A 10628-nucleotide genomic window follows, 5' to 3' on the forward strand; every position below is an offset into this window, starting at 1 on the left:
CAAAATTCTCGATTATATCTCGGAAAAATTTACTTTCCTTTCAAAATAAGAAAAGTCCTTTATGAGGAAATTGCAGTGATATTTTTTAGGGAAAACAGAATTTTCCTTATGCCTAAAGTTGCGGATTGCTTCCGTAGAATCTCTGTCTTCCACCGGGTTGCATCCTTTTCCCAATAGTCTGAACAATAAATCCAATTTTCTGAAGTCTCTCGTGGTCAAGAATTTTCCTCCCATCGAAAATGTAAGCTGGCTTCATCATGGATTGGTAAATACGATTGTAGTCCAAGTCCTGCAATTAAGTCAAGGAGATCATAAATAATTCATCCTGGAATCAGGAAGATGGCTAAACTTACAATAAATTCATCCCACTCGGTACAAATCACAATAGCGTGAGTTGCATGTACGGCAGCATACGGGTCTGCGTGTATTTTCACTGCTTCCTGAACAGCTTCCGGATTGTCCGTCACCCGTGGCTGAGTGAGATCCAGAACAATCTGATGTGGCTCCACTTTTGGATCGTACACACTGAGCTGCGCTCCTTCGTCAAGGAGTTGCTTGCATACCGCAATAGCGGGTGTCTCACGCGTATCTCCTGTGTCCTTTTTGAAGGCAAACCCAAGGATGGCAATTCTTTTCTCCGAGACCGTATTGAAGAGGCTCTCGATGATTTTCTGCGTGAAGCGAGACTTTTGGAATTCATTCATGTCAATCACTTGTTGCCAGTAGGCAGCCACTTCGGGTAGATTCAAACCCTCACAGATGTAGACAAGATTGAGAATGTCCTTCTGGAAGCAACTCCCACCAAATCCCACGGAAGCTTGTAGAAATTTCGATCCAATCCGCGAATCGAGGCCCACAGCACGTGCCACTTCACTCACATCAGCCCCTGTGGACTCACACACGGCCGATAGAGAGTTTATGCTGGAGATTCTCTGTGCCAGGAAGGCATTTGCCGCCAATTTCGATAGCTCAGAACTCCATGTATTCGTCGTAAGGATATTCTCCTTTGGAATCCAATGTTCGTAGATCCAGCACAGCGTCTCAATTGCTTTCTGTCCATCTGGGGTCTCCTCACCCCCAATGAGAACACGATCGGGTTGTATGAGATCCCTAATGGCTGTTCCCTCAGCCAAAAATTCGGGATTAGAGAGAATCTCATACTTTACACCCGGCTTCTGGTTTGCACGCAAAATGTGCATGATACTCTCAGCTGCCTTCACGGGTACCGTACTCTTCTCCACCACAATCTTATTGCTCTGGGAAATTTCAGCTATCATCCGCGCGCAATTTTCTACGAATTTCAAATCAGCAGCGCGTCCCTTACCCCGACCTGAGGTCTTCGTGGGAGTGTTGACAGAGATAAAAATTAGATCCGCTTCCCGGATAGCGGGTTCCATGTCCGTGGAGAAGAAAAGATTCCGCCCGCGGCATTTCTTTACCACGGCATCTAAGCCTGGCTGGAAAAGAAGAAAAGGATTTATTACTAATTAAATATATTTTGGCATGATTTGACTGGATAGGAAGGTTTAAGAATAGTTAACGGAAGTACGACAGAGAGTATATTCTTCAAAGAACAATCATTGCTGGACATTCACCTTCAGAATTTTCTTATACTAGGGATGAGATAAGCAGCATATTAGTCATGGTTATCTAGTGTTAAAAATACATTTTCAATGGTAACAATCAAAAAGCAATTTATCTAAATTGCACGCAGCAGGAAATTTGTGTGCAATATAATCTCCCTGGCAAACATCGCGGCCTGTATCTCAGTGCCAGCCCCCTCCGTGTATCCCCTCCCGAATCCCATGAATTTAATCTGCCGTAGCGTATCTCAAATTGTGAAGTGGCCTGGTGTGGAAATGTGTCGGAAATGCCCGATAAGACACCCGGATAGTGTCACTCCAGTAAAGCTCTCTCAGAAATGTATTAATTAAATGCGCGCCGCGGAATTTGTGCTTTTTGTGAGGCTTGATTTTGTTTGAGGAATTCTTGGAATGCTTTGTGGAATCTTTGTGTTTATTTTTTTCTTTTCTTTTGGTCTCTCCTCTTTGCCTTTTCTCTCTTCATGTTAAAGAGATTTTGTGCGATGGTGAGTCAATCGCGCGCATAAAAAAGGTCACAACGGTTTTTTTTCTGGAGTTTACCATGTCAGCCAAATTCACACATAATTTGTCCTCGTGAGGCTCATTTTTTTTGCCAACACGAAGGTTGAAGATGAGCACGAATTCCAAGGTGGCAATGTTGTGTCGTGATGCTTGTGGCTTACCTCATAGATTGGCAGTTTTTCCGAATTCCATTGTGCAATTCGTGTTGCACTGCGATCCACCACAGTCACCTGGATGTCTGGACACTTGAGGGCCATGACACTACATGTGGGTCCTCCCACATATCCTGCACCAATGCAGCAAACTTTTGAGATCATCTTTGCGTGTTTCTTTTTGTGGGATGATTTGAAAGTCAACAAAATTGCTGTAAAAGATGTTAAGCAAATTGCATTAGAAATGTACCTATCTTGTGTAAGCCTCATTGTATCAATTCTTTCTTACCATCTGAGTCAATATTTAGTTTTTTTTCACAAGAAGCGTCTTTCCGGAAGATGATACTTCAATATCTTAAAAAATATGGCACTTTTCAGTATTTAAATAAAATGCTTTTCAACACAAAATGTATAAGCTTAAAAATACTGCAGAAGAACTTTTACTGTGGTAGGAGGGAATGAGTAGGTGAAGATTAATGTGAAAACTCCACTGTGGCAGCAGGAGGAATACTGAGGTAAAAATTAAAAATCCATCTGGGTCCAACTCAACAAATGACTGAAGAGAGCTTTGCAATGGCTTTCGGTTGATTTCGGTTGGTTGATCGATTCCTCCTCGGGAGTTTAGGTATCCGGCATGCTGTAACCTAACAATTATTGTTTACATCTGTGCTGAATTTTCAAGAGAGATTTTGAGGGAAGAATCTGGGAGGAAATGGAGAAAATCCAAAACATTCCGACGATTGCGCAGGAAGCTGTACTCTTGGAGAGTGAAGAGCTACCAAAGGACACTCCGACTGTAAAAGGTTACGACTGGAATGCCCATGGAATTAATTATGAGGAAATCCTCAAGAGTTACACCAACACGGGATTCCAGGCATCGAATTTTGGTAAAGCCATCGAGGAAGTACGAAAAATGGTACGTATACAATCAGCTCAATTCCCGGGGAATCTGATTTAAGGGATTAATTCCAGCTGGAGCGTCGAAGATGCCCACTTATGGAGGAACACAGAGACCTTCATGAGGATGATGAGTTTATCGTCCGTCGCCACAACTGCACCATCTTCCTCGGTTACACCTCAAATATGGTCAGTTCGGGATTAAGAGAAACCATCAGGTATCTTGTGGAACATAATCTCGTTGATTGCCTCGTGACAACAGCTGGGGGAGTTGAGGAGGACTTCATAAAATGTCTCGCCCCCACATATATGGGATCATTTGAACTGAGTGGCAGGCATCTCCGGGAGAAGGGATTCAATCGCATAGGAAATCTTCTTGTTCCAAATGAGAATTACTGCAAGTTTGAAAATTGGGTAAATCCCCTTCTGGATGAGATGCTAGAAGATCAGAAGAATGACGGAATATTGTGGACACCATCGAAGGTGATTCAGAGACTGGGGGAGCGAATTAATGACCCTTCATCCATCTACCATTGGGCAGCACGGAACAAAATTCCCGTCTTTAGTCCTGCACTAACCGACGGCAGTCTTGGTGATATGATGTACTTTCATTCATACAAAAATCCCGGACTTGTCGTGGATATCGTGAGTGATCTTAGACGCCTCAATACCATCGCCGTCAAAGCTGTATCCACGGGAATGATCATCCTGGGTGGTGGTGTGGTTAAACATCACATTTGCAATGCTAATCTCATGCGAAATGGGGCTGACTATGCGGTTTTCATTAATTCCGGATCGGAATTTGATGGAAGTGATTCAGGGGCACGACCTGATGAGGCCATCTCATGGGGAAAGATTCGCAAAGAAGCCACACCGGTGAAGATTTACTCAGATGCCAGTCTTGTATTTCCTCTTTTGGTCGCGGAAACATTTGCAAAGGCTAAGGATTCATTACAGAATCCTCATGAGGAGTTCATAGGAATGTAAAATGAAATTTAGATTAATTTAAATTAATAAATTCTGGGAAGAAAAACTCAAAAATATTATTTTGTTTGATTTTATTTTTAGAGAAACAGTTGTGGCCATAAGAAGGGAGCCGCGTTTGTTTGATTTTCACGTTTTAACCTATTATTTTAGTAAAATCTTGAGTTACGTGAAGCACTTAAAGAAGTCAAAGTTAATCAGTTTTCCAGGGATGCATCGGATACGGAGGATATCCAGACATTTTCTTGAGATAACAAGGTATCTTTTTGTACATTGATACCAATTTCAGCATTCTCATTTATCCTTTTAAATTGATTCAGGTTTTATTCATCTTCACCTCCATTTGACGTAATAGTTGTTGGTGGTGGTCATGCCGGTACAGAGGCTTGTGCTGCATCCGCAAGGATGGGAGCTCGAACTCTCCTGGTTACACACAAATTCTCCACAATTGGTGAAATGTCCTGCAATCCGTCTTTCGGGGGAATTGGGAAAGGGCATTTGGTGCGAGAAATTGATGCTCTTGATGGTGTCTGCGGGAGGTGCTGTGATAAATCTGGGGTACAATATAAAATGCTCAATAGACGACGTGGCCCCGCCGTTTGGGGACCCCGAGCTCAAATTGATAGGGAACTGTACAAAAAAGCCGTTCAGGAAGAGCTCAGCACGATGAAGAATCTCGAAATATGCGTATCTTCTGTTGAAAATTTAATTCTCCGTGAAACACCAAATGGAGTCATTTGTGGGGGAATTGTGCTGAAGAATGGCAGGGAAGTTGAATCGGAAACAGTGATAATCACCACGGGGACTTTTCTCAGGGGAGAAATTCACATTGGTACAAGTGTGAGACCTGCTGGACGAATTGGAGATGCCCCTGCAGTGGGATTGGCAAAGAGTTTGGAGGATATGGGCTTCCGGATGTCTCGACTGAAGACAGGCACACCACCGAGGATAAAGAAGCAGTCAATTGATTTTAGGAATTTAACACAACAATTTGGCGATGATCCACCTGTTCCATTCTCCTTTATGAATCCCACTGTTTGGCTTTCAGCGAAGGATCAGATGGTGTGCCATTTGACTTACACAAAACCCATCATTATCAATGAGATCGTCCGGAAGAATCTTCATCAGAATCGACATGTTTCGGAGGAGATTACTGGGCCACGGTACTGTCCGTCCATTGAATCAAAAGTTCTCCGTTTTGGTGATAAATCCCATCAGATTTGGCTAGAACCTGAAGGACTGCATAGCGATGTGATCTACCCCAATGGACTTTCCTGTACACTCCCAGAAGATCAACAAATTCAACTTGTACGAAGTATTCCTGGCCTTGAAGCTGCAGAAATTCTTCGGCCGGGCTATGGGGTGCAATATGACTTTATAGATCCACGAGAATTGTTTCCAACATTGGAAACAAAACGTGTTCGTGGCCTCTTTCTGGCTGGACAGATCAATGGAACAACAGGATATGAGGAGGCAGCTGCTCAGGGGATTCTTGCTGGTGCAAATGCAGCTGCAAAAGTGCAACATAAGGAATCTCTGAGGATCAACAGAACAGACGCCTATATTGGCGTTCTGGTGGATGATCTTACAACAATGGGAACCAATGAACCATATCGCATGTTCACAAGTAGAGCTGAATTTAGGCTCAGTCTTCGTCCGGATAATGCCGATATGCGTCTCACGGAGAAGGGCTATTCTATGGGACTTGTCGGGGTGGAGAGATATGAAGAATTCCAGCGGATACGCCGAAAGCTCACGGAAGCCATGGAGATCATGAAGGGAGTGCGAAAGCGCATGGATCAATGGAGGGATGCACTGCAGTTGCCGCAGAGTAAAACAACAGCCGAAAAGACAGCCTTTGAGATGCTTTCAATTCCTGCCGATGGGATTAGTGCGCAACAAATTGCTAATTTAGAACCTGGAATTCTTGGGTGGATTCGAGATGATTTAGCTTTGTGCGAAAGACTCAAAATTGAGGCTCTCTATGAAAGAGTCGTAACAGAGCAAGCAATAGACGTGGCGGAAGTTAAAAAGGATGAGCAACTCATCATTCCATCCAACATTGACTACTTTTCGTAAGAGAGATCTTGAGAAGAGACTCAAAATATTCTTATCTTTAATGATAAATCCTTTATTTTTGCAGAAAATATCTCAATCTTTCCTTTGTGGAGCGAGAAAAGTTGTCTTACATTCAGCCCCAGACGGTAATATAATATGTTCTTGTGCTCTACACAAGAATGTCCTTGAGAGAATATTAAAAAAAAAATACTATGATTTTGCAGATTGCTGCTGCCTCTCGTATTCAGGGAGTCACACCATCTGCCATAGTACGGCTATTGAGGTATGTGCGTCAATCAAATACTGCTGCTGGGGAAGTCTTCTAGGACGACTTCATCGGTCTCTTCTCAAATGTAAGCAAGATGGGTTCCTTCGGGGCAAGGAGGAAGGATTGCACATTGACACCCAGAGGAAGTTTCTGTTTTGCTGCCACGCTGATGTTGTATCTGGACAGGAGGGTGTACAGAGCCATTTTCACCTGAAACAACCCAAAACGCATGCCAAGACAGATTCGTGGTCCTTCGCCAAAGCCCAGGAAGGCATAGCGATTCCTCTCTTGTTTTTTATCATCCAGAAAACGATCAGGATCAAATGTGTGGGGATTTTCAAAGTTTGCGGGATCCCTGGAAAGGCATAATAAAAAAAATACGTTAAAGGGAACTTTTACGGTCTAAATGTTACCGCTTACATGTGAATTGCGGATATGGGAATGATAACAGAAGTTCCTGCTTCAATTGTTACCCGATGCTGACTTCCGGTGCTAAATTGTGGAGGTAGTTCAAAATCTTTCGTACAAATGCGCAACATATTGAAGGCAACTGAGTGCATTCGGAGGTTCTCATGGATACACCGATCAAGCAATTCAAGTTCCATTATTCCTTCATCAGTCATCTCACCGCCGTGTGCAGCTGTAACTCTATCAATCTCCTCCTGAACTTTCTTCTGAATCTCCGGATGACGTGCAAGTTCATACAGTGTGTAAGACATCACTGTTGCAGAAGTTTCAGTTCCGTCAGTGATGAAGGTTAGAGCTTGTCCAACAATTAGCTCTTCCGTGATTCCTTGTGGGAGAAATGAGGGAGTTTTTAATTTCTATTCACACCTGCACAAGTATTAAGTAAACTCACGGTTTTCTTGATCTTTCTTCTTCAAATCCACAAATGCTTGTACAAAGTCCTTTCTCGTGTTTTCTGCGTTGTTCTCTCTGGATGCCATGAGTTGCCTAATAAGGTTTCTGAGACGTCCATCAAGCCTCTTGGAAACAAATCTAATGCGAAAAAATGAATATTAATTGAACTAGAGCTGAAACCAACATCATGATCTAATCAACTTACGAAATACGAAGGAGCGTCGCGATTTGAGGGGCAAAGAAGGCAATGAGTCCCCGGATAACTCCACCAAAGCTTGGTGTAAAGAATTCCCTGGACATGGTAACAAATTCTGATTTTGCATCAACAAAAGCATAAGCATTGACGCCAAAAACAGCCGATGCTACAACATCTGTTGTAAATTTTGTCATCACCTGTGTTGTTTAGGAAACAAATAATTGAAAAATAAAGATTGATGCGGGGTTTTAATCAAAATACTCACACTCTTTATCTCCACACCCTCTGAGCGATTGATATCGGGACTGTGTTCGAGATATTCGATAAGACTGTTGCCCACTTCTCGCATAATTCCAAAGCATGCCCTCACCTTGGCAGTGGTGAAGATGGGACTAACTTGATTCCGGATCTTCTTCCATTCATCTCCGTGTGCTGTGAAGGGATTGCAAGCCAATAGGGGATCCAAGGTGCTGTTAATTTGGAAGTCATTGTCGTGGAAATGACCGAAATTCGCAACAAGAACATCCCGGACGAGATCTAGGTCACGTACAATGATTGCCGGTTTGCCCATTTTGTAGAATCCCACATACCTGGCAGTTGGGTATGATCTACAAAGGGAATAGCACGTGATGAAGTTTTGCTAAAATGAATTTATTCTACTTGTTTACCTGTAAATTTCATCACAGACCACTCCGTAATGTTTCTTCTGGATTATCACTTCACCCATGTTACCAACAATGGGTAGTGGTGGGGGCGCCTCCACATTCTTCCTCTTCCAGAAGCTCAGGCTCCATTTGAAGTAGAGACAGATTGCCAGGACTCCCAAGGCAATGTACAGCTGAAGCATGATGAACGTGTGCCACGAACCAACTAACTTCCAGAATTACACGCTCTGCTTGAAAATTATATACCAAAACGTCAGACGGAAATTCTGATGAAATAATACGCGCAGAACTGAACGATGGATTATTTTTTCATCACTATCAATCCTCGATGAGATTAGATTGTGACTGAATCATATAGAATTCTTGAAGATTTCTTACCTCTCCAACGGAGCAAGAGAAGACAAAAAAGATATGGCCAATGAGGCTATTTATAGATTATTTTGAGGTTGATTAAATATTTCTTTTTGAAATGCAATCAATTAATATGGAAATGGAACAAACTTTTACGGAAATTGCAGATTGAAATGTTGTTCTTTGCTGTTCCTGAATGATACTCCTTGAAAAAGATGATTGATCTTTTCCACTGAGAAACTTTTTTGTGGGAATAGAAGATAAATAATTCTTTTCATCATTAAATATTCCTTAAATTATTAAATTAGCGTAATAAACTCAATAAAACAAACAGTATTGACGATAAAATTAAAATGTATTGCACAAATTGTGAGATTTTAATTTAAGCATACATCTTACATTGAAAGAAATTATACTTGGTGATCTAAATTTTGTTTTATACAATAATACCTACAATTAATTTTAATTCTTTGCTGCAAGATCTTTAGAATTAAGATTTAAGAAGTTTATAGAATAAAAAAGCGAAGAATTAATAAATCCTTCATAATGTAGGACTTAGGATGATGTTCTCCTTTGTAAAAGTAGTTCATTCATCAATCTATGGATCATGACTTCAATTAAGAGAACAATCTGTATATACACACAATATTGGAGGATCAAAAGAGGATAAGAAGATCCCAATAAAAGTGATCTTTTTGATCCTTAGTGAGTTTGCGCATATCCTGATTGTTTCCTTTAATCAAACGATCCTTAAATCGATGAATAAACTCCTTTCACTGTTTTACATTTAAATTACAATACTGGCTGCTAATCCATCAGAGCAACTGTGAGATTATCAATTAGCTGGTAGCTTGATGCCAATTGATGCTATTCCAGGACATTCGTGCAATGCTAAAGAGGATTTTTTCGTGAAATTCTCCCCACATTTTGGGCATCTCTTGTGTACGCTCACGTGGGTTCGACTGTGTGTCTTGAGGGCTTCCTGCGAGACAAAGCACTTCCCACATCTATCGCAGAGATGCAGCTGTCTGGAGACTTTGTCATGTGCCTCAATGTGCCGGAAGAGTTCAACGCGGGAGGTGAATTGTTGCATGCAGATGCGGCATCTGTATATAGCACTGTCAGATTCCTCAACAGCATCCCCATGGACGGAGGATTTGTGATTCTCAAGATTGAAGCGATTTGTGTAGCTCTTCCCGCACTGGTCGCAGATGAGGGCACTCCTTTCCCGATGGGTGATACTGTGTTGGTAGTATTTTTTGCGTGTATCAAATGTGCGGGAGCATGTTGGGCATTTGTGTTCCTTCTTCTGACACTGCCCAGGAGTCTTCATGTGCCGCGATAGGGCATCGAAGGAGTCAAATCTATCACGACAATTCATGCAGAGGTAGCTGGAGGGAGCATTGGTGATTGTAACAGGTGGGGTTGTTTTCTCAGCAGTCTCCACAGCAGGGATTTCTGTGGTCTCTCCCGAAGTGCTGCCCATGCCAATTTTAGTCATTGTTAGATCAGACCTTTCCCGGAGCTTCTTAACAATTGTCGTCACATCGCCCTTTGGCTCTTTCTGCTCCTCATCTGTATCGGGAATTTTTTTATTCTCACGCTTGCGATGAAAAAGACGTGTCGTGGTGACATTGGGAAGATTGCGAATCTCCGGCGGAACCTTTTCTTCCATCTCCCGTAGACGCTTCTCCGTAGCATCAGCCATCGCAATGAAACTGGCAAACTTTTCCAGAGTACTGCAGCATTGGATGCAACAGTAGATGGGTAGTTTATCATCAGATGAGACCTAGAGGTAAAAAATAAAACAAGAGGATTTGATGATTTTTCACATGGATTTCCACACATGGACTCACCTTCCTGGCGAGACACATTTCCACATTAGCCACCACGGAGGGACTTTTCAGTAGATTCAGGGAGTTTGGGGTATTTTGGCCACAGAAACGACAAACTTGGCTCATTTTACTGCGGCATTCCAACAAATAAACAAAACAATCCTGAAAGACACAAAACATCGGGCAATATTTGCCCCAAAATTGATTGCTTATTGCTACCACGGAGAATGCTATATTTTTCCGAGGAAATCAGTAG

General features: G+C 42.2%; 5 protein-coding genes across 5 annotated transcripts; 2 read left to right on the plus strand and 3 right to left on the minus strand.

Annotated features, from left to right (window-relative positions):
- Positions 1–5: 5 nt before the first annotated feature.
- Positions 6–2422, minus strand: LOC129792830 (UDP-glucose 6-dehydrogenase). Its single transcript, XM_055832201.1, has 3 exons — positions 2267–2422; positions 354–1457; positions 6–289 (listed from the first exon to the last, which is right to left on the minus strand). The coding sequence occupies exons 1-3, from the start codon at positions 2420–2422 to the stop codon at positions 113–115; spliced, it is 1437 nt and encodes a 478-aa protein (XP_055688176.1). The 3' UTR covers positions 6–112.
- A 403-nt stretch (positions 2423–2825) lies between these two features.
- Positions 2826–4195, plus strand: LOC129792834 (probable deoxyhypusine synthase). Its single transcript, XM_055832203.1, has 2 exons — positions 2826–3173; positions 3230–4195. The coding sequence occupies exons 1-2, from the start codon at positions 2970–2972 to the stop codon at positions 4139–4141; spliced, it is 1116 nt and encodes a 371-aa protein (XP_055688178.1). The 5' UTR covers positions 2826–2969; the 3' UTR covers positions 4142–4195.
- Positions 4196–4270: 75 nt separating this feature from the next.
- LOC129792828 (protein MTO1 homolog, mitochondrial) lies at positions 4271–6856 on the plus strand. The gene is made up of 4 exons (XM_055832199.1): positions 4271–4396; positions 4459–6213; positions 6282–6342; positions 6421–6856. Exons 1-4 carry the CDS (start codon positions 4350–4352, stop codon positions 6520–6522), a joined length of 1965 nt encoding a protein of 654 aa, XP_055688174.1. The 5' UTR covers positions 4271–4349; the 3' UTR covers positions 6523–6856.
- Positions 6254–8582, minus strand: LOC129792829 (cytochrome P450 6j1-like). Its single transcript, XM_055832200.1, has 6 exons — positions 8190–8582; positions 7787–8129; positions 7531–7718; positions 7324–7463; positions 6885–7257; positions 6254–6819 (listed from the first exon to the last, which is right to left on the minus strand). The coding sequence occupies exons 1-6, from the start codon at positions 8366–8368 to the stop codon at positions 6519–6521; spliced, it is 1524 nt and encodes a 507-aa protein (XP_055688175.1). The 5' UTR covers positions 8369–8582; the 3' UTR covers positions 6254–6518.
- A 291-nt stretch (positions 8583–8873) lies between these two features.
- On the minus strand, positions 8874–10578 carry LOC129792835 (zinc finger protein 19-like). The gene is made up of 2 exons (XM_055832204.1): positions 10394–10578; positions 8874–10326 (listed from the first exon to the last, which is right to left on the minus strand). The coding sequence occupies exons 1-2, from the start codon at positions 10550–10552 to the stop codon at positions 9373–9375; spliced, it is 1113 nt and encodes a 370-aa protein (XP_055688179.1). The 5' UTR covers positions 10553–10578; the 3' UTR covers positions 8874–9372.
- Positions 10579–10628: the final 50 nt, after the last annotated feature.

This window comes from Lutzomyia longipalpis, chromosome 3 (assembly GCF_024334085.1).
Source record: "Lutzomyia longipalpis isolate SR_M1_2022 chromosome 3, ASM2433408v1".
Taxonomy (NCBI): Eukaryota; Metazoa; Arthropoda; class Insecta; order Diptera; family Psychodidae; genus Lutzomyia; species Lutzomyia longipalpis.